Source organism: Coregonus lavaretus (genome assembly GCF_964263955.1).
Source record: "Coregonus lavaretus genome assembly, chromosome: 2".
NCBI classification, from domain to species: domain Eukaryota; kingdom Metazoa; phylum Chordata; class Actinopteri; order Salmoniformes; family Salmonidae; genus Coregonus; species Coregonus lavaretus.
The window spans coordinates 70537063-70562222 of record NC_139989.1 but is presented as its reverse complement, the minus strand read 5'-3'; the positions used below and the strand labels follow the sequence as shown (position 1 = coordinate 70562222).

The following is a 25160-nucleotide window of genomic DNA, read 5'->3' as shown; positions in this document are numbered from 1 at the left end:
TAATACTGTAACTGACTGAACAGTGACACCTACTGGTTAAGGAGAGGAAGTGGAAGGAGGAGAGGGTCAGGAGTAGGGTTGCAAAATTCCAGTAACTTTCCCAAAATACCCAGGTTTTTCAGAAATCCTGGTTGGAAGATTTCCAGAATCAGGGTGTAGTAAGCAGGAAATCTGGAATCCTTCAGCCAGGATCTCTGAAAATCCAGGACATCTTGGGACTAGTCAGGAGGCAGTAGGAAAGTTGGTGTAGGGAGGTTGGGTAAGGAATAGATAGACTTTGCACCTTTTATTGCAGGTCCAGGATCAGATGTTGTTTCTCTAATGGTTAAGGGTGGGATTGGGGTTAGGGTAATCTGATCCTAGATCTGTGGGTGACTTCTACCTCGCAGGAAAAGTGAAGGTGTGTTTGGTTAGGTTGGGGAATGTGTTGGGCATAGAGGTGGATAGAGAGCTCTTCTTTGCATTGCCATAATGGCTTCTGTGACCACATGGGCAGATTTCTCCATTTTAAAGTAGTCAAGTTCTTCTTCAACCGCTGAGTCTGTAAAGCCAAGGTTGGTGATTTAATGCCACCTGCAGTTATGTAATGTTTGCTAAGGAGTATAATTCCAATGGCTGATCAATCCTGCTGACCTGGATGGAATTCTGTGATCCTTTCCTAACCCATAGCAAGTCCCAGCCAGTTGACTACTTCAAAATGTTGAAAGTCCCCAGTGGCTCACTCTGCCCGTGCTAAAACAGGCTTTGTGGCACGTGAGCCATCTATCCAAGTCTATGGTGTTGAGTGGGTGCCATTTCACCAGAGCTACTGATGGCACCTCATCCTGGTCAAACCTGACTGAACGCTAGCCTGCGCTCACCTTTTAGAGCTTCAACATGGCTAGGCTGATATTTTCAACAGGGCTGATATTTTCAACAGGGCTAGGCTGATAACTTCAACAGGGCTAGTCTGATGGCTTCAACATGGCTAGTCAGATATTTTCAACATGGCCAGTCTGATATCTTCAACAGGGCTAGTCTGTTATCTTCAACAGGGCTAGTCTGTTATTTTCAACAGGGCTAGGCTGATATCTTCAACAGGGCTAGGCTGATATCTTCAACAGGGCCGGTCTGATGGCTTCAACATGGCCAGTCTGATATCTTCAACATGGCCAGGCTGATACCTTCAACATGGCCAGGCTGATACCTTCAACATGGCCAGGCTGATATTTTCAACATGGCCAGGCTGATATTTTCAACATGGCCAGGCTGATATTTTCAACATGGCCAGGCTGATATTTTCAACATGGCCAGGCTGATATTTTCAACATGGCCAGGCTGATATTTTCAACATGGCCAGTCTGATATTTTCAACATGGCCAGTCTGATATTTTCAACATGGCCAGTCTGATATTTTCAACATGGCCAGTCTGATACCTTCAACATGGCCAGTCTGATACCTTCAACATGGCCAGTCTGATACCTTCAACATGGCCAGGCTGATACCTTCAACATGGCCAGTCTGATACCTTCAACATGGCCAGGCTGATACCTTCAACATGGCCAGTCTGATACCTTCAACATGGCCAGTCTGATACCTTCAACATGGCCAGTCTGATATAACAGAGTTAGATTACCAAAGTTAATGGTGCCTTCTTGAACTATAATTTGTTTAAACTATAGCAATACAGTTTGATTATTTTACTAGTAGAAATCTTGAATGAATCAATGAATAAACAGTGTTGTAAAGTAATCCACGTTGAGATTGAAGCTGTATTTTATGTTTCTAAGTAGACATTTTTATATTTGGATATGAACTCAGACAGCCAGGTATGTTGTACAGAGGGTAGTCAAGATGTATTTTTGTTATGTTTTTGCCTTACCTGTGAATGATTAGGGCTGCAAAATTCCCACATATTCCAAAAATCATGGTTAGAAGATTCACAGAATCAAGCAGGAATAAGCAAGAAATCCAGAATTCCAACTGGGATTTTCTGGAAATCCTATGATTTTTTTTGTTTTAATTACTGGAATTATTCAACCCTATGAATGACGCTGTGGTTTGGAACCTCTGGTTTTTAACCCATACAAGGTGACAAGTGTTTTAACATATTGTGTATGGCGGCGCAAGTGTAACAACGTTTATTTGGCTAGGATAAACCAGTGGTTCACAACCTTTACTTTACACCACCAAGTACTGTACACCATGCTCTCCCCTATACCTATACTCCCCCCAAGGGTTCTAGTACCACTGGTTGCGATCCACTGGGGTAACTATGCTTGCATGATGAATAACCTTGCCTGAGATCTGAAGACTTGCGTTAGCTCCCTAGGGTAATGCCTTGGCTTTAGCTCAATGGGATAACGCGTTCTAAAGGCGCTCAATGGCCTGGGTATATGCGTTTGAATACCTGTTTGATCATTCTCACCCTTATGTTTTGGGTATTGGTTGGTTCATTCTGTGATGTCAGGCTTGTGTCTGAAATGCCACCCTATTCCCTATAAAGGGCTCTACTTTTGACCAGTTAAAAGTACTCCGTCACACGAGCCAGTCAAAAGTAGTGTACTATATAGGGTGCCATTTTGGACGCACTCAAATACTGTCCCACCTACGTTGACGAACAGCGCGTAGTGGCTTATATCCTGTTGGGTGACGCTTTGTGCCGTACTCTGAGACCACAGTGTGATCTGACCTTATTTAAGACGTCTCTCTGTATCTTTCTACTGCTCAGGTACCGGTAATACACCTCAGCCCATTCAGTTCTAGCCAATGATGTAGCGTCATAGACTTAATGTCAAACAAACTCAACTTTAGCCCAAACTACCCACTAGGTCTTAAGCAAATGTAGTAGTTCTGAAACTGTTGGATAGATGGGTGTAGCAACGCAATATGGCAACTAACATCTCCACCTTGTCCTCTGATTAGGCTAGGTGAAGTATTCACCATGTTGATACCTATCCAATCCTTACAGATTTACCAAGTGCCCAGAGCTAGGTATTATTATTTTTTTCAAGTGGGTTTGGTATCGGGGAAACTCAAAAGTGAAAGAGCAGAATGTTGTTAGTTGGCTGCTTAGTTCAGCTCAGTACTTCTGCCACCCAGGAGTGTAAAAGTAACCAATTGTGTTTCAATTCAGGAAGTAAACTCAATTACAATTTTTTTCATTGAGAGACATTTGGAATTGGAATGTCAGTTTAGTTCCAGTACTGAATTGAAATGGAATGAATGGAACTGAGCCCAACCCTGAAAGTAACCTTGTTCTGTGATGAGGGGGTCATGACTACTTCAATTAAGGAAATGTGTTTTATGTTACAAAATACATGTAAGAAAGTGTTAATTTACTTGCTTTGGGTTCTTACTTTTTCCCTATAGGGTACTAATAATATAGGTTATAAGAAATAGAATGTTTGGTGTGTTAAAATGGGAGTGGATACCTATGTGTGACTGTTACTGCGTGTTGCTCAGGGGTAGAATGTATGAAGCAATATCATATAATTTGAAAAGTTTGTAGCTTTAAAAACCTCACTGTGTGGATGGGTGTGTCTTGTTTCTGTGAATCAGGAAGTCACAGAGATGGACACCCAATGAGATGTCATGTTGCTTTGTGTAGCCACTCACAAGCTTCTGTACAAAAATATACAAATTTGTTTTTCATGAAGATGTTTTCTGTTTTCATCCTGGGATGCCTCTTCCTGTATCTGATAAAAGGCATGTTTGGTTAAATGTGTCTCCGACCCAACTGTCCTCAATAAAACTGACTTAGTGAAAGTGCCGTCTTTTGCTGTTGAACAAAATCCACAGACAAGAACACAAGATTGTGGGGATTGAAAGTAGTTTATAGCATTTATAATAGATATTTAGGTGTTTTCACAAACAATTCAACCTGATGTTCATTTTAATAACCCTTGACCCTGATTGGTGCTAAAAGCCATGTAGACTATTGTAGCCTGGGTACCAGTCTGTCTGTGTCATCATGAGTTACAATGAGTTGACATGATGGCACAAACAGATCTGGGATCAGGCTAGTTTGATTGTATATGATTGTAGAATAAGCAATATAATTTTATGTGAACCTAAAATCAACGTAGATCATACTAGTAGTAGTAACAGTAGCAGTAGTAGTATTTGTGTGTGTGTTGGTAAGGAACTCATCATAAATGAAAACAAAGGCAGAGGACCAGTATTGTTGATGGTTTACTCTATAAAACTCAATTCACAATGAGATTCCCAGATTAATAAATGAGTTTCTTCTAAAATATAGCCACTGCTCGAAAAATATAATAAAATAAAAGTGCATAGAGAGAAACAATCTTTAGTGTCTATAACTTCAGATATATTAAGACCTCTGCAATAAGCTATAGCTTCAGATATATATTAAGACCTCTGCAATAAGCTATAGCTTCAGATATATATTAAGACCTCTGTAATAAGCTATAGCTTCAGATATATATTAAGACATCTGCAATAAGCTATAGCTTCAGATATATATTAAGACATCTGCAATAAGCTATAACTTCAGATATATATTAAGACATCTGCAATAAGCTATAACTTCAGATATATATTAAGACATCTGCAATACGCTATAACTTCAGATACATATTAAGACATCTGCAATAAGCTATAACTTCAGATATATATTAAGACATCTGCAATAAGCTATAACTTCAGATATATATTAAGACATCTGCAATAAGCTATAACTTCAGATATATATTAAGACATCTGCAATAAGCTATAACTTCAGATATATATATTAAGACATCTGCAATAAGCTATAACTTCAGATATATATATTAAGATATCTGCAATAAGATATAACTTCAGATATATATTAAGACATCTGCAATAAGATATAAATTCAGTTTAAAACAGCTCACACGGTACTTTGACATTTTGGTGACACAATCCAAGCTACTGTCACAGACAGGTGATGCATAAAAGGGGGCGGGGTATAAGAATATTAGTAGGGATGGTAGGAAGGGGAAGGAAGAAGGGAGGAGTGGAAGGAGGAAGAAAGGAGAGCGGGAACAAGGGAGGGTTTAAGGGAAGGAAATGGAAAGATGTATGGAGGGAACTCAGGGAAGGAGAGAAGGAAGGACGGACAGTGTTTAAAAGGAGGGGTGTCACTTTGTCCCTCTACTCTTCTGGCAGGGTTCCGTTGACGTCCTCCGGAGGCGGGGTGGACGAGAACAGAGGCTCCTCTTCTTCTGGAACGTTGTTTGTGTTCTCAGGATTCCCAACATTCCCTCCATTATTCCCAGCTCTGCTCCTCCGGCTCCCAGTCCCACTGAGGCTTACATTCCCAATGCTCCCCACGCGACGAGGACTGCTGCTGAAAGATGACTCACCCCCTCCTCCTCCTCCTCCTCCTCCTCGCCTGGGAAGGACGGGAATGTCCGGAAAATAATGGAATTAGAGGGAAGCGGCAGAAGAGAAGGAAAGATTGGAGGGAGAAGAAGAAGGAAGAGACCAGAATCAGACTTAGAGGGGAAATTAAATGAGTTGAGTTAGAGCTATAGTTGCTTTACACAGCCATGTAAGAAACACACGTCTCTGGATGGTTAGAGTAAACCTTCAACATTGTTAAAGAGCTGGAAGAAAAGGCTGCTATAGAAGAGGAGGGTTTAGAGGTGAAGGCAGAGGATGAATGGAAAGATTTTTCCATTTTGTCTGTCATAGTTGACGTGTACCTATGATGAAAATTACAGGCCTCTCTCATCTTTTTAAGTGGGAGAACTTGCACAATTGGTGGCTGACTAAATACTTTTTTTTCCCACTGTATATACCCTTTGTTGGCAATGACACAGGTCAAACGTTTTCTGTAAGTCTTCACAAGGTTTTCTCACACTGTTGCTGGTATTTTGGCCCATTCCTCCATGCAGATTTCCTCTAGAGCAGTGATGTTTTGGGGCTGTCGCTGGGCAACACGGACTTTCAACTCCCTCCAAAGATTGCTCCCACAGTTGATTTCTTCAAACCAAGCTGCTTACCTATTGCAGATTCAGTCTTCCCAGCCTGGTGCAGGTCTACAATTTTGTTTCTGGTGTCCTTTGACAGCTCTTTGGTCTTGGCCATAGTGGAGTTTGGAGTGTGACTGTTTGAGGTTGTGGACAGGTGTCTTTTATACTGATAACAAGTTCAAACAGGTGCCATTAATACAGGTAACGAGTGGAGGACAGAGGAGCCTCTTAAAGAAGAAGTTACAGCTCTGTGAGAGCCAGAAATCTTGCTTGTTTGTAGGTGACCAAATACTTATTTTCCACCATAATTTGCAAATAAATTCATTAAAAATCCTACAATGTGATTTTCTGGATTTTTTCCCCTCATTTTGTCTGTCATAGTTGACGTGTACCGATGATGAAAATTACAGGCCTCTCTCATCTTTTTAAGTGGGAGAACTTGCACAATTGGTGGCTGACTAAATACTTTTTTCCCCCACTGTATATACAGGTCAGGTGTTATATTATCTACTATATACAGGTCAGGTGTTATATTATCTACTATATACAGGTCAGGTGTTATATTATCTACTATATACAGGTCAGGTGTAGTGTTATATTGTCTACTATATACAGGTCAGGTGTTATATTGTCTACTATATACAGGTCAGGTGTTATATTATCTACTATATACAGGTCAGGTGTTATATTATCTACTATATACAGGTCAGGTGTTATATTGTCTACTATATACAGGTCAGGTGTAGTGTTATATTATCTACTATATACAGGTCAGGTGTAGTGTTATATTATCTACTATATACAGGTCAGGTGTTATATTGTCTACTATATACAGGTCAGGTGTAGTGTTATATTATCTACTATATACAGGTCAGGTGTAGTGTTATATTATCTACTATATACAGGTCAAGTGTTATGTATATTGTCTACTATATACAGGTCAGGTGTAGTGTTATATTATCTACTATATACAGGTCAGATGTTATATTATCTACTATATACAGGTCAGGTGTAGTGTTATATTATCTACTATATACAGGTCAGGTGTTATATTATCTACTATATACAGGTCAGATGTTATATTATCTACTATATACAGGTCAGGTGTTATATTATCTACTATATACAGGTCAGATGTTATATTATCTACTATATACAGGTCAGGTGTAGTGTTATATTATCTACTATATACAGGTCAGGTGTAGTGTTATATTATCTACTATATACAGGTCAGGTGTAGTGTTATATTATCTACTATATACAGGTCAGGTGTTATATTATCTACTATATACAGGTCAGGTGTTATATTATCTACTATATACAGGTCAGATGTTATATTATCTACTATATACAGGTCAGATGTTATATTATCTACTATATACAGGTCAGGTGTTATATTATCTACTATATACAGGTCAGATGTTATATTATCTACTATATACAGGTCAGATGTTATATTATCTACTATATACAGGTCAGATGTTATATTATCTACTATATACAGGTCAGGTGTAGTGTTATATTATCTACTATATACAGGTCAGGTGTTATATTATCTACTATATACAGGTCAGGTGTTATATTATCTACTATATACAGGTCAGGTGTAGTGTTATATTATCTACTATATACAGGTCAGGTGTAGTGTTATATTATCTACTATATACAGGTCAGGTGTTATATTATCTACTATATACAGGTCAGGTGTTATATTATCTACTATATACAGGTCAGGTGTAGTGTTATATTGTCTACTATATACAGGTCAGGTGTTATATTGTCTACTATATACAGGTCAGGTGTTATATTATCTACTATATACAGGTCAGGTGTTATATTATCTACTATATACAGGTCAGGTGTTATATTGTCTACTATATACAGGTCAGGTGTAGTGTTATATTATCTACTATATACAGGTCAGGTGTTATATTATCTACTATATACAGGTCAGATGTTATATTATCTACTAAATACAGGTCAGGTGTAGTGTTATATTATCTACTATATACAGGTCAGGTGTAGTGTTATATTATCTACTATATACAGGTCAAGTGTTATGTATATTGTCTACTATATACAGGTCAGGTGTAGTGTTATATTATCTACTATATACAGGTCAGATGTTATATTATCTACTATATACAGGTCAGGTGTAGTGTTATATTATCTACTATATACAGGTCAGGTGTTATATTATCTACTATATACAGGTCAGATGTTATATTATCTACTATATACAGGTCAGGTGTTATATTATCTACTATATACAGGTCAGATGTTATATTATCTACTATATACAGGTCAGGTGTAGTGTTATATTATCTACTATATACAGGTCAGGTGTAGTGTTATTATATCTACTATATACAGGTCAGGTGTAGTGTTATATTATCTACTATATACAGGTCAGGTGTTATATTATCTACTATATACAGGTCAGGTGTTATATTATCTACTATATACAGGTCAGATGTTATATTATCTACTATATACAGGTCAGATGTTATATTATCTACTATATACAGGTCAGGTGTTATATTATCTACTATATACAGGTCAGATGTTATATTATCTACTATATACAGGTCAGGTGTAGTGTTATATTGTCTACTATATACAGGTCAGGTGTTATATTATCTACTATATACAGGTCAGATGTTATATTATCTACTATATACAGGTCAGGTGTTATATTATCTACTATATACAGGTCAGGTGTTATATTATCTACTATATACAGGTCAGGTGTAGTGTTATATTATCTACTATATACAGGTCAGGTGTAGTGTTATATTATCTACTATATACAGGTCAGGTGTAGTGTTATATTATCTACTATATACAGGTCAGGTGTTATATTATCTACTATATACAGGTCAGGTGTTATATTATCTACTATATACAGGTCAGATGTTATATTATCTACTATATACAGGTCAGATGTTATATTATCTACTATATACAGGTCAGGTGTTATATTATCTACTATATACAGGTCAGATGTTATATTATCTACTATATACAGGTCAGATGTTATATTATCTACTATATACAGGTCAGATGTTATATTATCTACTATATACAGGTCAGGTGTAGTGTTATATTATCTACTATATACAGGTCAGGTGTTATATTATCTACTATATACAGGTCAGGTGTTATATTATCTACTATATACAGGTCAGGTGTAGTGTTATATTATCTACTATATACAGGTCAGGTGTAGTGTTATATTATCTACTATATACAGGTCAGGTGTTATATTATCTACTATATACAGGTCAGGTGTTATATTATCTACTATATACAGGTCAGGTGTAGTGTTATATTGTCTACTATATACAGGTCAGGTGTTATATTGTCTACTATATACAGGTCAGGTGTTATATTATCTACTATATACAGGTCAGGTGTTATATTATCTACTATATACAGGTCAGGTGTTATATTGTCTACTATATACAGGTCAGGTGTAGTGTTATATTATCTACTATATACAGGTCAGGTGTTATATTATCTACTATATACAGGTCAGATGTTATATTATCTACTAAATACAGGTCAGGTGTAGTGTTATATTATCTACTATATACAGGTCAGGTGTAGTGTTATATTATCTACTATATACAGGTCAAGTGTTATGTATATTGTCTACTATATACAGGTCAGGTGTAGTGTTATATTATCTACTATATACAGGTCAGATGTTATATTATGTACTATATACAGGTCAGGTGTAGTGTTATATTATCTACTATATACAGGTCAGGTGTTATATTATCTACTATATACAGGTCAGATGTTATATTATCTACTATATACAGGTCAGATGTTATATTATCTACTATATACAGGTCAGATGTTATATTATCTACTATATACAGGTCAGGTGTAGTGTTATATTATCTACTATATACAGGTCAGGTGTTATATTATCTACTATATACAGGTCAGGTGTAGTGTTATATTATCTACTATATACAGGTCAGGTGTAGTGTTATATTATCTACTATATACAGGTCAGGTGTTATATTATCTACTATATACAGGTCAGATGTTATATTATCTACTATATACAGGTCAGGTATAGTGTTATATTGTATTTAGCCAGGTGTGGTAACATCATCTTGAGGTGTATTTCAGCGTGATATCTGCATAGTGTTGTACTTAGCCAGGTGTAGTAACTTGTTTGTACCTGAGTTTGCTCTTGAGGGCGGACACCTCCCTACTGAGGGCGTCGTTGGCCTCGGAGGCCTCGTCCAGTTCCCTCTGTAACTTCCTGCGTCCCGCGGCAACCCGTTGAGACTCCTCCTCTGCCTCCTCCAGCTGACGCTTCAGCTGCTTCACACGCACGTTAGCCTTCTCCGCCTAGACAGACACACACACACACACACACACACGAGCAGGGGGGAAGTATGGAGGAAGGAGGCCAAAAAGCAAACTCAAAAATACATTTAGAAATGAAAGGATATGTGGTGGTGTGTGTGTATATGTGTGTGTGTGTGTATATGTGTGTGTGTGTGTGTGTGTATATGTGTGTGTGTGTGTGTGTGTGTATATGTGTGTGTGTGTGTATGTGTTTGTGTTTGTGAATGTGTGTGTGTGTGTGTGTGTGTGTGTGTGTGTGTGTGTATGTGTGTGTGTATATATGTGTGTGTATACAGTGGGGAGAACAAGATACCAGTCTCCTGAGTGGCGCAGTGGTCTAAGGCACTGCATCGCAGTACTAACTGTGCCACTAGAGATCCTGGTTCGAATCCAGGCTCTGTCGCAGCCGGCCGCGACCGGGAGACTCATGGGCGGCGCACAATTGGCCCAGCGTCGTCCAGGGTAGGGGAGGGAATGGCCTGCAGGGATGTAGCTCAGTTGATAGAGCATGGTGTTTGCAACGCCAGGGTTGTGGGTTCGATTCCCACGGGGGGCCAGTATAAAAAAAATATATATATATGTATTCACTAACTGTAAGTCGCTCTGGATAAGAGCGTCTGCTAAATATGTAAAATGATACACTGCCAAATTTGCAGGTTTTCCTACTTACAAAGCATGTAGAGGTCTGTAATTTTTATCATAGGTACACTTCAACTGTGAGAGACGGAATCTAAAACAAAAATCCAGAAAATCACATTGTATGATTTTTAAGTAATTGATTTGCATTTTATTGCATGACATAAGTATTTGATACATCAGAACATCAGAACTTAATATTTGGTACAGAAACCTTTGTTTGCAATTACAGAGATCATACATTTCCTGTAGGTCTTGACCAGGTTTGCACACACTGCAGCAGGGATTTTGGCCCACTCCTCCATACAGTCCTTCTCCAGATCCTTCAGGTTTCGGGGCTGTCGCTGGGCAATACGGGCTTTCAGCTCCCTCCAAAGATTTTCTAGTGGGTTCAGGTCTGGAGACTGGCTAGGCCACTCCAGGACCTTGAGATGCTTCTTACGGAGCCACTCCTTAGTTGCCCTGGCTGTGTGTTTCGGGTCGTTGTCATGCTGGAAGACCCAGCCACGACCCATCTTCAATGCTCTTACTGAGGGAAGGAGGTTGTTGGCCAAGATCTCGCGATACATGGCCCCATCCATCCTCCCCTCAATACGGTGCAGTCATCCTGTCCCCTTTGCAGAAAAGCATCCCCAAAGAATGATGTTTCCACCTCCATGCTTCACGGTTGGGATGGTGTTCTTGGGGTTGTACTCATCCTTTTTCTTCCTCCAAACACGGCGAGTGGAGTTTAGACCAAAAAGCTCTATTTTTGTCTCATCAGACCACATGACCTTCTCCCATTCCTCCTCTGGATCATCCAGATGGTCATTGGCAAACCTCAGACGGGCCTGGACATGCGCTGGCTTGAGCAGGGGGACCTTGTGTGCGCAGCAGGATTTTAATCCATGACGGCGTAGTGTGTTACTAATGGTTTTCTTTGAGACTGTGGTCCCAGCTCTCTTCAGGTCATTGACCAGGTCCTGCCGTGTAGTTCTGGGCTTATCCCTCACCTTCCTCATGATCATTGATGCCCCACGAGGTGAGATCTTGCATGGAGCCCCAGACCGAGGGTGATTGACCGTCATCTTGAACTTCTTCCATTTTCTAATAATTGCACCAACAGTTGTTGCCTTCTCACCAAGCTGCTTGCCTATTGTCCTGTAGCCCATCCCAGCCTTGTGCAGGTCTACAATTTTATCCCTGATGTCCTTACACAGCTCTCTGGTCTTGGCCATTGTGGAGAGGTTGGAGTCTGTTTGATTGAGTGTGTGGACAGGTGTCTTTTATACAGGTAACGAGTTCAAACAATTGCAGTTAATACAGGTAATGAGTGGAGAACAGGAGGGCTTCTTAAAGAAAAACTAACAGGTCTGTGAGAGCCGGAATTCTGACTGGTTGGTAGGTGATCAAATACTTATGTCATGCAATAAAATGCAAATTAATTACTTAAAAATCATACAATGTGATTTTCTGGATTTTTGTTTTAGATTCCGTCTCACAAAGTTGAAGTGTACCTATGATAAAAATTACAGACCTCTACATGCTTTGTAAGTAGGAAAACCTGCAAAATCGGCAGTGTATCAAATACTTGTTCTCCCCACTGTATGTGTGTGTGTATATGTGTGTGTGTGTGTGAATGTGTATGTGTGTGTATATGTGTGTGTGTGAATGTGTATGTGTGAGTGTGTTTGTGTGTGTGTGTGTGTGTGTGTTTGTCAATGTGTGTATGTGTGTATGTGTGTGTGTGTGTGTGTGTGTGTGTGTGTGTTACCTGGTCCTTGTACTGCTCTGCCTGTTTCCTCTCATCCTCCATCTGGATGGTCAGATCCTTCAGCTTCTTCTCTTTCTGACACATCCCTTTAGCGCTGGCCTGTCTCTCTCTGGACACAACAAACCAGAAACTTACAGCTGTCTGTCTCTGGACACAACAATCCAGAACCTTACATCTGTCTCTATCTGGACACACAACAAACCAGAACCTTACAGCTGATATATTTTCCGTCCTGTCTACTGCCTGGAGACCATTACAAGACACTGTAATTAAGTTATTTTATGAAACAGAGATGTTTTTTTATTTAACCTTTATTTAGTCAGGGAGTCCCATTGATGTCCTCTACCAACATTCTGAATTGCCCGAAAGGTACCAATGCGTCCAACTGTAATGATGACCGCACTATCCATTCCATCATTATAGTATTACAACTATTGGACTTATACAGTTTACTAGGTACACCCATCTAGCACCGGGTCCAGTTTATTAGGTACACCCATCGAGTACCGGGTCGGACCCCCCTTTTCCTCCAGAACAGCCTGAATTCTTTGGGGCATTCTACAAGGTGTCGGAAACGTTCCACAGGGATGTTGGTCCATGCTGATGCGATGGCATCACCTAGTTGCTGCAGATTGGACGGCGGTACATTCATGCTGCCAACAGGCCGTTCCATCTCATCCCAAAGATGCTCTATTGGGTTGAGGTCTGGGGACTGCGCAGGCCACACAAGTAAACTGAACTCGCTGTCATGTTCCATGCAATGTTTTTCCACTCCTCAATTGTCCAGTGTTGTTGATCGCATGCTCACTGGGGCCGCTTCTTCTTGTTTAGAACTGATAGGAGTGGAACCCGGTGCGGTCGTCCGCTGCAATAGCCCATCCGTGACAAGTATCGACGAGTTGTGCGCTCCGAGATGCCGTTCTGCACACCACTGTTGTACTGCGCCGTTATTTGTCTGTTTGTGTCCCGCCTGTTAGGTTGAACGATTCTTGCCATTCTCCTTCGACCTCTCGACCTCGCTCAAAGTTGCTTAGGTCACTAGTTTTACCCATTCTGAAGTTCAATCGAACGGTAACTGAATGCCTCGATGCCTGTCTGCCTGCTTTATATAGCAAGCCACGGCCACGCGACTCACTGTAGGAGGGATACATTTTTGGTGAATGGGATTCCCACGGGGGGTTCAATTCCTAACTGTAAGTCGCTCTGGATAAGAGCGTCTGCTAAATGACTAAAATGTAAATGTAATGTAGTTCATCATGACCATGTGAGTAAGAACTACATTTCCCATTATCCTCTCCTGCCCCCACCTGTTCTCCAGCCCGAGCTGTTCCTGTCTCCTCCTCTCCTCTCACCCCCCTTTTCCTCCCCTGTCTCCTCCTCTACTCTTCTCCCCTCTCCTGTCCTCACCTGTTCTCCAGCTCCAGCTGCTCCTCCAGCTGGTGTAGTTTGGCCTCCAGGGTGGCGATGGAGGATTTGAACTTTGACCTCCCCTGACCCTCCATCTCCTGAAGCTTGACCTTCAGATCCTTGTTCTGCCTCTCCAGCTGCTGTCTGATGCCCTCACTGCTCTGGGAAGAACTACGCTCAGCCTGCAGCTCACTGCTCAACTGGTCCACCTAGGGGGAAGGGATAGAGAGACGCACAGGTGAGGACAGAGGGAGGAATAGAGAGACACACACATCACTTTAGAAAGGGGGTCATGGGAGGAAGAGGTTAGGACAGGGGGGAAGAGATAGAAGGAGATGCATTCTGGTCTGGGAAGAGCTACGCTCCACCTGCAGCTCTCCACTCAACTGGTCCACCTGACAAGGGAAGAGGTAGGGAGACAGTAAAGGGAAGAGGTAGGGAGTCAGTAAAGGGAAGAGGTAGGGAGAAGGTAAAGGAGGGGGGAAGAGGTAGGGAGACAGTAAAGGGAAGAGGTAGGGAGGCAGTAAAGGGAAGAGTTAGGGAGTCAGTAAAGGAAGGGGGAAGAGGTAGGGAGACATAAAAGGGAAGAGTTAGGGAGTCAGTAAAGGAAGGGGGAAGAGGTAGGGAGAAGGTAAAGGGCAGAAGTAGGGAGACAGTAAAGGGAAGAGGTAGGGAGACAGTCAAGGGAAGAGGTAGGGAGACAGTAAAGGGAAGAGGTAGGGAGACAGTAAAGGGAAGAGGTAGCGAGTCAGTAAAGGGAAGAGGTAGGGAGACAGTAAAGGGAAGAGGTAGGGAGACAGTAAAGGAGGGGGGAAAAGGTAGGGAGACAGTAAAGGGAAGAGGTAAGGAGTCAGTAAAGGCAAGAGGTAGGGAGACAGTCAAGGGAAGAGGTAGGGAGACAGTCAAGGGAAGAGGTAAGGAGGCAGTAAAGAGAAGAGGTAGCGAGTCAGTAAAGGGAAGAGGTAGGGAGACAGTAAAGGAAGGGGGAAGAGGTAGAGAGTCAGTAAAGGGAAGAGGTAGAGAGTCAGTAAAGGGAAGAGGTAGGGAGACAGTAAAGGGAAGAGGTAGGGAGACAGTAAAGGGATGAGGAAGGGAGACAGTAAAGGGAAGAGGTAGGGAGTCATTAAAAGGAAGAGGTAGGGAGAGTGTAAAGGGAAGAGGTAGGGAGACAGTAAAGGAAGGGGGAAGAGGTAGGGAGACAGTAAAGGGCAGAGGTAGGGAGACAGTAAAGGGAAGAGGTAGGGAGAGTGTAAAGGGAAGAGGTAGGGAGACAGTCAAGGGAAGAGGTAGGGAGGAAGTCAAGGGAAGAGGTAAGGAGGCAGTAAAGAGAAGAGGTAGCGAGTCAGTAAAGGGAAGAGGTAGGGAGACAGTAAAGGGAAGAGGTAGGGAGACAGTCAAGGGAAGAGGTGAGAAGGCAGTAAAGGGAAGAGGTAGCGAGTCAGTAAAGGGAAGATGTAGGGAGACAGTAAAGGGAAGAGGTAGGGAGACAGTAAAGGGAAGAGGTAGGGAGTGAGTAAAGGGAAGAGGTATGGAGACAGTAAAGGGAAGAGTTAGGGAGAGTGTAAAGGGAAGCGGTAGGGAGGCAGTAAACGGAAGAGGTAGGGAGACAGTAAAGGAGGGGGGAAAGGTAGGGAGACAATAAAGGGAAGAGGTAGGGAGACAGTAAAGGGAAGAGGTAGGGAAACAGTAAAGGAGGGGGGAAAGGTAGGGAGACAGTAAAGGGAAGAGGTAGGGAGACAGTAAAGGGAAGAGGAAGGAAGGCAGTCAAGGGAAGAGGTAGGGAGACAGTCAAGGGAAGAGGTATGGAGACAGTAAAGGGAAGAGGTAGGGAGACAGTAAATGAGGGGGGAAAGGTAGGGAGACAGTAAAGGGAAGAGGTAGGGAGACAGTAAAGGGAAGAGGTAGGGAGACAGTAAAGGGAAGAGGTAGGAAGGCAGTCAAGGGAAGAGGTAGGGAGACAGTCAAGGGAAGAGGTAGGGAGACAGTAAAGGGAAGAGGTAGGGAGACAGTAAATGGAAGAGGTAGGAAGACAGTAAAGGGAAGAGGTAGCGAGTCAGTAAAGGGAAGAGGTAGGGAGTCATTAAAAGGAAGAGGTAGGGAGTCAGTAAAGGAGGGGCGAAAGGTAGGGAGACAGTAAAGGGAAGAGGTAGGGAGACAGTAAAGGGAAGAGGTAGGGAGTCAGTAAAGGGAAGAGGTAGGAAGGCAGTCAAGGGAAGAGGTAGGGAGACAGTCAAGGGAAGAGGTAGGGAGACAGTCAAGGGAAGAGGAAGGGAGACAGTCAAGGGAAGAGGTAGGGAGAGGGTAAAGGGAAGAGGTAGGGAGTCAGTAAAGGGAAGATGTAGGGAGACAGTAAATGGAAGAGGTAGCGAGTCAGTAAAGGGAAGAAGTAGGGAGTCATTAAAAGGAAGAGGTAGGGAGTCAGTAAAGGAGGGGTGAAAGGTAGGGAGACATTAAAGGGAAGAGGTAGGGAGACAGTAAAGGGAAGAGGTATGGAGACAGTCAAGGGACGAGGTAGGGAGTCAGTAAAGGAAGGGGGAAGAGGTAGGGAGAATGTAAAGGGCAGAGGTAGGGAGACAGTAAAGGGAAGAGGTAGGGAGACAGTAAAGGGAAGAGGTAGGGAGTCAGTCAAGGGAATAGGTAGGGAAACAGTCAAGGGAAGAGGTAAGGAGGCAGTAAAGAGAAGAGGTAGCGAGTAAGTAAAGGGAAGAGGTAGGGAGTCAATAAAAGGAAGAGGTCGGGAGACAGTAAAGGGAAAAGGTAGGGCGTCAGCAAAGGGAAGAGGTAGGGAGACAGTAAAGGGAAGAGGTAGGGAGACAGCAAAGTGAAGAGGAAGGGAAAAAGTAAAGGGAAAAGGTAGGGAGACAGCAAAGGGAAGAGGTAGGGAGTCAGTAAAGGGAAGAGGTAGGGAGCCAGTAAAGGAATGGGGAAGAGGTAGGGAGTAGGTAAAGGGAAAAGGTAGGGAGACAGTAAAGGGAAGAGGTAGGGGGAGTGTAAAGGGAAGCGGTAGGGAGACAGTAAAGGGAAGAGTTAGGGAGACAGTAAAGGAAGGGGGAAGAGGTAGGGAGTCAGTAAAGGGAAGAGGTAGGGAGACAGTAAAGGGAAGAGGTCGGGATACAGTAAAGGAGGGGGGTAGAGGTAGGGAGACAGTAAAGGGAAGAGGTAGGGAGTCAGTAAAGGGAAGAGGTAGGGAGACAGTGAAGGGAATAGGTAGGGAGACAGTAAAGGAGGGGGGAAGAGGTAGGGAGACAGTAAATGGAAGAGGTAGGGAGTCAGTAAAGGGAAGAGGTAGGAAGGCAGTCAAGGGAAGAGGTAGGGAGACAGTCAAGGGAAGAGGTAGGGAGACAGTCAAGGGAAGAGGAAGGGAGACAGTCAAGGGAAGAGGTAGGGAGAGGGTAAAGGGAAGAGGTAGGGAGTCAGTAAAGGGAAGATGTAGGGAGACAGTAAATGGAAGAGGTAGCGAGTCAGTAAAGGGAAGAAGTAGGGAGTCATTAAAAGGAAGAGGTAGGGAGTCAGTAAAGGAGGGGTGAAAGGTAGGGAGACATTAAAGGGAAGAGGTAGGGAGACAGTAAAGGGAAGAGGTATGGAGACAGTCAAGGGACGAGGTAGGGAGTCAGTAAAGGAAGGGGGAAGAGGTAGCGAGTAAGTAAAGGGAAGAGGTAGGGAGTCAATAAAAGGAAGAGGTCGGGAGACAGTAAAGGGAAAAGGTAGGGAGTCAGCAAAGGGAAGAGGTAGGGAGACAGTAAAGGGAAGAGGTAGGGAGACAGCAAAGTGAAGAGGAAGGGAAAAAGTAAAGGGAAAAGGTAGGGAGACAGCAAAGGGAAGAGGTAGGGAGTCAGTAAAGGGAAGAGGTAGGGAGCCAGTAAAGGAATGGGGAAGAGGTAGGGAGTAGGTAAAGGGAAAAGGTAGGGAGACAGTAAAGGGAAGAGGTAGGGGGAGTGTAAAGGGAAGCGGTAGGGAGACAGTAAAGGGAAGAGTTAGGGAGACAGTAAAGGAAGGGGGAAGAGGTAGGGAGTCAGTAAAGGGAAGAGGTAGGGAGACAGTAAAGGGAAGAGGTCGGGATACAGTAAAGGAGGGGGGTAGAGGTAGGGAGACAGTAAAGGGAAGAGGTAGGGAGTCAGTAAAGGGAAGAGGTAGGGAGACAGTGAAGGGAATAGGTAGGGAGACAGTAAAGGAGGGGGGAAGAGGTAGGGAGACAGTAAATGGAAGAGGTAGGGAGACAGTAAAGGGAAGAGGTAGGGAGTCAGTAAAGGGAAGAGGTAGGGAGTCAGTAAAGGGAAGAGGTAGGGAGTCAGTAAAGGGAAGAGGTAGGGAGACAGTAAAGGGAAGAGGTACGGAGAAAGTAAAGGAGGGGGGAAGAGGTAGTGAGACAGTAAAGGAGGGTAAGAGGTAGGGAGTCAGTAAAGGGAAGAGGTAGGGAGACAGTAAAGGGAAAGGGTAGGGAGACAGTAAAGGAGGGGGGAAGAGGTAGGGAGACAGTAAAGGGAAGAGGTAGGGAGACAGTAAAGGGAAGAGGTAGGGAGGCAGTAAAGGGAAGAGTTAGGGAGTCAGTAAAGGGAAGAGTTAGGGAGTCAGTAAAGGAAGGGGGAAGAGGTAGGGAGACAGTAAAGGGAAGAGGTAGGGAGACAGTAAACGGAAGAGGTAGGGAGGCAGTAAAGGGAAGAGGTAGGGATACAGTAAAGGGAAGAGGTAGGGAGTCAGTAAAGGGAAGGGGTAGGGAGACAGTAACGGGAAGAGGTAGGGAGACAGTAAAGGAGGGTGGTAGATGTAGGGAGTCAGTAAAGGGAAGAGGTAGGGAGTAGGTAAAGGGAAGAGGTAGGGAGTCAGTAAAGGAGGGGGGAAGAGGTAGGGAGTCAGTAAAGGGAAGAGGTAGGGAGACAGTAAAGGGAAGAGGTAGGGAGAAGGTAAAGGGAAGAGGTAGGGAGACAGTAAAGGAGGGGGGAAGAGGTAGGGAGTAGTAAAGGGAAGAGGTAGGGAGAAGGTAACGGGAAGAGGTAGGGAGACAGTAAATGGAAGAGGAAGGGAGAAGGTAAAGGGAACAGGTAGGGAGACAGTAAAGGGAAGAGGTAGGGAGACAGTAAGGGAAGAGGTAGGGAGACAGTTAAGGGAAGAGGTAGGGAGACAGTAAAGGAGGGGGGAAGAGGTAGGAAGACAGTAAAGGGAAGAGGTAGGGAGCCAGTAAAGGGAAGAGGTAGGGAGTCAGTAAAGGGAAGAGGTAGGGAGAGGGTAAAGGGAAGAGGTAGGGAGTCAGTAAAGGGAAGAGGTAGGGAGTCAGTAAAGGGAAGAGGTAGGGAGACAGTAAAGGGAAGAGGTACGGAGACAGTAAAGGAGGGGGGAAGAGGTAGTGAGACAGTAAAGGAGGGTAAGAGGTAGGGAGACAGTAAAGGGAAGAGGTAGGGAGACAGTAAAGGGAAGAGGTAGGGAGGCAGTAAAGGGAAGAGTTAGGGAGTCAGTAAAGGGAAGAGGTAGGGAGACAGTAAACGGAAGAGGTAGGGAGACAGTAAATGGAAGAGGTAGGGATACAGTAAAGGGAAGAGGTAGGGAGTCAGTAAAGGGAAGAGGTAGGGAGACAGTAACGGGAAGAGGTAGGGAGGCAGTAAAGGAGGGTGGTAGAGGTAGGGAGTCAGTAAAGGGATGAGGTAGGGAGTAGGTAAAGGGAAGACGTAGGGAGTCATTAAAGGAGGGGGGAAGAGGTAGGGAGTCAGTAAGGGGAAGAGGTAGGGAGACAGTAAAGGGAAGAGGTAGGGAGAAGGTAAAGGGAAGAGGTAGGGAGAAGAGGTAGGGAGTAGTAAAGGGAAGAGGTAGGGAGAAGGTAAAGGGAAGAGGTAGGGAGACAGTAAAGGGAAGAGGTAGGGAGAAGGTAAAGGGATGAGGTAGGGAGACAGTAAAGGGAAGAGGTAGGGAGACAGTAAGGGAAGAGGTAGGGAGACAGTTAAGGGAAGAGGTAGGGAGACAGTAAAGGAGGGGGGAAGAGGTAGGAAGACAGTAAAGGGAAGAGGTAGGGAGCCAGTAAAGGGAAGAGGTAGGGAGTCAGTAAAGGGAAGAGGTAGGGAGAGGGTAAAGGGAAGAGGTAGGGAGTCAGTAAAGGGAAGAGGTAGGGAGTCAGTAAAGGGAAGAGGTAGGGAGACAGTAAAGGGAAGAGGTACGGAGACAGTAAAGGAGGGGGGAAGAGGTAGTGAGACAGTAAAGGAGGGTAAGAGGTAGGGAGACAGTAAAGGGAAGAGGTAGGGAGACAGTAAAGGGAAGAGGTAGGGAGGCAGTAAAGGGAAGAGTTAGGGAGTCAGTAAAGGGAAGAGGTAGGGAGACAGTAAACGGAAGAGGTAGGGAGACAGTAAATGGAAGAGGTAGGGATACAGTAAAGGGAAGAGGTAGGGAGTCAGTAAAGGGAAGAGGTAGGGAGACAGTAACGGGAAGAGGTAGGGAGGCAGTAAAGGAGGGTGGTAGAGGTAGGGAGTCAGTAAAGGGATGAGGTAGGGAGTAGGTAAAGGGAAGACGTAGGGAGTCATTAAAGGAGGGGGGAAGAGGTAGGGAGTCAGTAAGGGGAAGAGGTAGGGAGACAGTAAAGGGAAGAGGTAGGGAGAAGGTAAAGGGAAGAGGTAGGGAGAAGAGGTAGGGAGTAGTAAAGGGAAGAGGTAGGGAGAAGGTAAAGGGAAGAGGTAGGGAGACAGTAAAGGGAAGAGGTAGGGAGAAGGTAAAGGGATGAGGTAGGGAGCCAGTAAAGGGAAGAGGTAGGGAGACAGTAAGGGAAGAGGTAGGGAGGGGTGTTAAGGGAAGAGGTAGGGAGAAAGTAAAGGAGGGGGGAAGAGGTAGGGAGACAGTAAAGGGAAGAGGTAGGGAGTCAGTAAAGGGAAGAGGTAGGGAGACAGTAAATGGAATAGGTAGGGAGACAGTAAAGGGAAGAGGAAGGGAGACAGTAAAGAGAAGAGGTAGGGAGAGGGTAAAGGGAAGAGGTAGGGAGTCAGTAAAGGGAAGAGGTAGGGAGACAGTAAATGGAAGAGGTAGCGAGTCAGTAAAGGGAAGAAGTAGGGAGTCATTAAAAGGAAGAGGTAGGGAGTCAGTAAAGGAGGGGCGAAAGGTAGGGAGACATTAAAGGGAAGAGGTAGGGAGACAGTAAAGGGAAGAGGTAGGGAGACAGTCAAGGGAAGAGGTAGGGAGTCAGTAAAGGGAAGAGGTAGGGAGACAGTAAATGGAATAGGTAGGGAGACAGTAAAGGGAAGAGGAAGGGAGACAGTAAAGCGAAGAGGTAGGGAGTCATTAAAAGGAAGAGGTAGGGAGTCAGTAAAGGGAAGAGGTAGGGAGAGTGTAAAGGGAAGAGGTAGGGAGACAGTAAAGGAAGGGGGAAGAGGTAGGGAGAATGTAAAGGGCAGAGGTAGGGAGACAGTAAAGGGAAGAGGTAGGGAGACAGTAAAGGGAAGAGGTAGGGAGACAGTCAAGGGAATAGGTAGGGAGACAGTCAAGGGAAGAGGTAAGGAGGCAGTAAAGAGAAGAGGTAGCGAGTCAGTAAAGGGAAGAGGTAGGGAGTCAGTAAAAGGAAGAGGTCGGGAGACAGTAAAGGGAAAAGGTAGGGAGTCAGCAAAGGGAAGAGGTAGGGAGACAGTAAAGGGAAGAGGTAGGGAGACAGCAAAGGGAAGAGGTAGGGAAAAAGTAAAGGGAAAATGTAGGGAGACAGCAAAGGGAAGAGGTAGGGAGTCAGTAAAGGGAAGAGGTAGGGAGCCAGTAAAGGAAGGGGGAAGAGGTAGGGAGACAGTAAAGGGAAAAGGTAGGGAGACAGTAAAGGGAAGAGGTAGGGGGAGTGTAAAGGGAAGCGGTAGGGAGACAGTAAAGGGAAGAGGTAGGGAGCCAGTAAAGGAAGGGGGAAGAGGTAGGGAGACAGTAAAGGGAAAAGGTAGGGAGACAGTAAAGGGAAGAGGTAGGGGGAGTGTAAAGGGAAGCAGTAGGGAGTCAGTAAAGGGAAGAGGTAGGGAGACAGTAAAGGGAAGAGGTCAGGATACAGTAAAGGAGGGGGGTAGAGGTAGGGAGACAGTAAAGGGAAGAGGTAGGGAGTCAGTAAAGGGAAGAGGTAGGGAGACAGTGAAGGGAAGAGGTAGGGAGACAGTAAAGGAGGGGGGAAGAGATAGGGAGCCAGTAAAGGGAATAGGTAGGGAGACAGTAAATGGAAGAGGTAGGGAGAGGGTAAAGGGAAGAGGTAGGGAGTCAGTATAGGGAAGAGGTAGGGAGTCAGTAAAGGGAAGAGGTAGGGAGTCAGTAAAGGGAAGAGGTAGGGAGACAGTAAAGGGAAGAGGTACGGAGACAGTAAAGGAGGGGGGAAGAGGTAATGAGACAGTAAAGGAGGGTAAGAGGTAGGGAGACAGTAAAGGGAAGAGGTAGGGAGACAGTAAAGGGGAAGGGTAGGGAGACAGTAAAGGAGGGGGGAAGAGGTAGGGAGACAGTAAAGGGAAGAGGTAGGGAGACAGTAAAGGGAAGAGGTAGGGAGGCAGTAAAGGGAAGAGTTAGGGAGTCAGTAAAGGAAGGGGGAAGAGGTAGGGAGACAGTAAAGGGAAGAGGTAGGGAGACAGTAAACGGAAGAGGTAGGGAGACAGTAAAGGGAAGAGGTAGGGATACAGTAAAGGGAAGAGGTAGGGAGTCAGTAAAGGGAAGGGGTAGGGAGACAGTAACGGGAAGAGGTAGGGAGACAGTAAAGGAGGGTGGTAGATGTAGGGAGTCAGTAAAGGGAAGAAGTAGGGAGTAGGTAAAGGTTAGAGGTAGGGAGTCAGTAAAGGAGGGGGGAAGAGGTAGGGAGTCAGTAAAGGGAAGAGGTAGGGAGACAGTAAAGGGAAGAGGTAGGGAGAAGGTAAAGGGAAGAGGTAGGGAGACAGTAAAGGAGGGGGGAAGAGGTAGGGAGTAGTAAAGGGAAGAGGTAGGGAGAAGGTAACGGGAAGAGGTAGGGAGACAGTAAATGGAAGAGGTAGGGAGAAGGTAAAGGGAACAGGTAGGGAGACAGTAAAGGGAAGAGGTAGGGAGACAGTAAGGGAAGAGGTAGGGAGACAGTTAAGGGAAGAGGTAGGGAGACAGTAAAGTAGGGGGGAAGAGGTAGGAAGACAGTAAAGGGAAGAGGTAGGGAGACAGTAAAGGGAAGAGGTAGGGAGTCAGTAAAGGGAAGAGGTAGGGAGAGGGTAAAGGGAAGAGGTAGGGAGTCAGTAAAGGGAAGAGGTAGGGAGTCAGTAAAGGGAAGCGGTAGGGAGTCAGTAAAGGGAAGAGGTAGGGAGTCAGTAAAGGGAAGAGGTACGGAGACAGTAAAGGAGGGGGGAAGAGGTAGTGAGACAGGAAAGGAGGGTAAGAGGTAGGGAGACAGTAAAGGGAAGAGGTAGGGAGGCAGTAAAGGGAAGAGGTAAGGAGACAGTAAAGGAGGGGGGAAGAGGTAGGGAGACAGCAAAGGGAAGAGGTAGGGAGACAGTAAAGGGAAGAGGTAGGGAGGCAGTAAAGGGAAGAGTTAGGGAGTCAGTAAAGGAAGGGGGAAGAGGTAGGGAGACAGTAAAGGGAAGAGGTAGGGAGACAGTAAACGGAAGAGGTGGGAGACAGTAAAGGGAAGAGGTAGGGATACAGTAAAGGGAAGAGGTAGGGAGTCAGTAAAGGGAAGAGGTAGGGAGACAGTAACGGGAAGAGGTAGGGAGACAGTAAAGGAGGGTGGTAGAGGTAGGGAGTCAGTAAAGGGATGAGGTAGGGAGTAGGTAAAGGGAAGAGGTAGGGAGTCAGTTAAGGAGGGGGTAAGAGGTAGGGAGTCAGTAAGGGGAAGAGGTAGGGAGACAGTAAAGGGAAGAGGTAGGGAGAAGGTAAAGGGAAGAGGTAGGGAGACAGTAAAGGTGGGGGGAAGAGGTAGGGAGTAGTAAAGGGAAGAGGTAGGGAGAAGGTAAAGGGAAGAGGTAGGGAGTAAGTAAAGGGAAGAGGTAGGGAGAAGGTAAAGGGATGAGGTAGGGAGGCAGTAAGGGAAGAGGTAGGGAGAAAGTAAAGGAGGGGGGAAGAGGTAGGGAGACAGTAAAGGGAAGAGGTAGGGAGACAGTAAAGGGAAGAGGTAGGGAGAAGGTAAAGGGATGAGGTAGGGAGACAGTAAAGGGAAGAGGTAGGGAGACAGTAAAGGGAAGAGGTAGGGAGACAGTAAGGGAAGAGGTAGGGAGGCAGTTAAGGGAAGAGGTAGGGAGTCAGTAAAGGAGGGGGGAAGAGGTAGGGAGACAGTAAAGGGAAGAGGTAGGGAGACAGTAAAGGGAAGAGGCAGGGAGAGGGTTAAGGGAAGAGGTAGGGAGACAGTAAAGGAGGTCATTGAGTATCTCTTGGTCTGCTCCTCCTCCCTGCACACTACCTAGTGTATACTCCCCTCCTCCCCTACCTGTTGCTGTGTCTTCCGGAGGCAGTCGTTGAGGGTCTCCATGTTGACCTGCTCCTCCTCCAGCTCTTCCTCTAGCTGGGTGATCTTAGCCTCAAGACGACGCTTCTCATCAGACATCATAGACCTGAGGAGAGGAGGAGGAGGAGGCGGAGGGAGGATAGGAGGAGGAGGAGGAGGAGGAGGAGGAGAGGAGGAGGTGCAGGAGGAGGAGAGGAGGTGGAGAGGAGTTGGAGGAGGAGGAGGAGGAGGAGGAGGAGGAGGAGGAGGAGGAGAAGAAGGAGGGGAGAGGAGGTGGAGGAGGAGGAGGGGAGAGGAGGTGGAGGAGGAGGAGGAGGGGAGAGGAGGTGGAGGAGGAGGTAGAGGAGGAGGAGGAGGAGATTAGCAGAGACTTACAGTATAAATGTCAATAGTCTAAAGTGGCTTCCTCTTTTGTCTGCACTGAATTGAATGGGAGAAACTAATTGGTTAAAGGTAAGGGTTAGGTTTAGATTTAAGGGTGGGTTAAGGTTACTTTTAGGGTTAAGTTTGGGTTAAGGGTTAGGTGTTAAGATTAGGGCCAGTTTCAGGGTTAGTCCTAGCGGGACTAGGTGAATGCAATATGCCAGCATTACTACAGGACTGAGTATGTTTTCACATGTCCAGTTGTTCTACATCAGTACAGATGACATCCTATTCCCTATATAGTGCACTACT

The 25160-nt window shown here is 44.7% G+C and overlaps 1 protein-coding gene across 1 annotated transcript in view; it reads right to left on the bottom strand.

Moving 5' to 3' along the window:
- Window positions 1-5119: 5119 nt before the first annotated feature.
- LOC311140266 (myosin-11-like) overlaps window positions 5120-25160 on the bottom strand; it is a gene marked incomplete at both ends in the record, with an annotated part of 66322 nt that continues 46281 nt past the window's right edge. Inside the window, 5 exons of the mRNA XM_084175237.1 lie at window positions 5120-5360; window positions 10142-10314; window positions 12704-12812; window positions 14111-14319; window positions 24468-24591. Of these exons, the coding sequence (XP_084031363.1) occupies window positions 5120-5360; window positions 10142-10314; window positions 12704-12812; window positions 14111-14319; window positions 24468-24591 (856 nt within the window). The remainder of the gene's footprint in view (window positions 5361-10141; window positions 10315-12703; window positions 12813-14110; window positions 14320-24467; window positions 24592-25160) is intronic.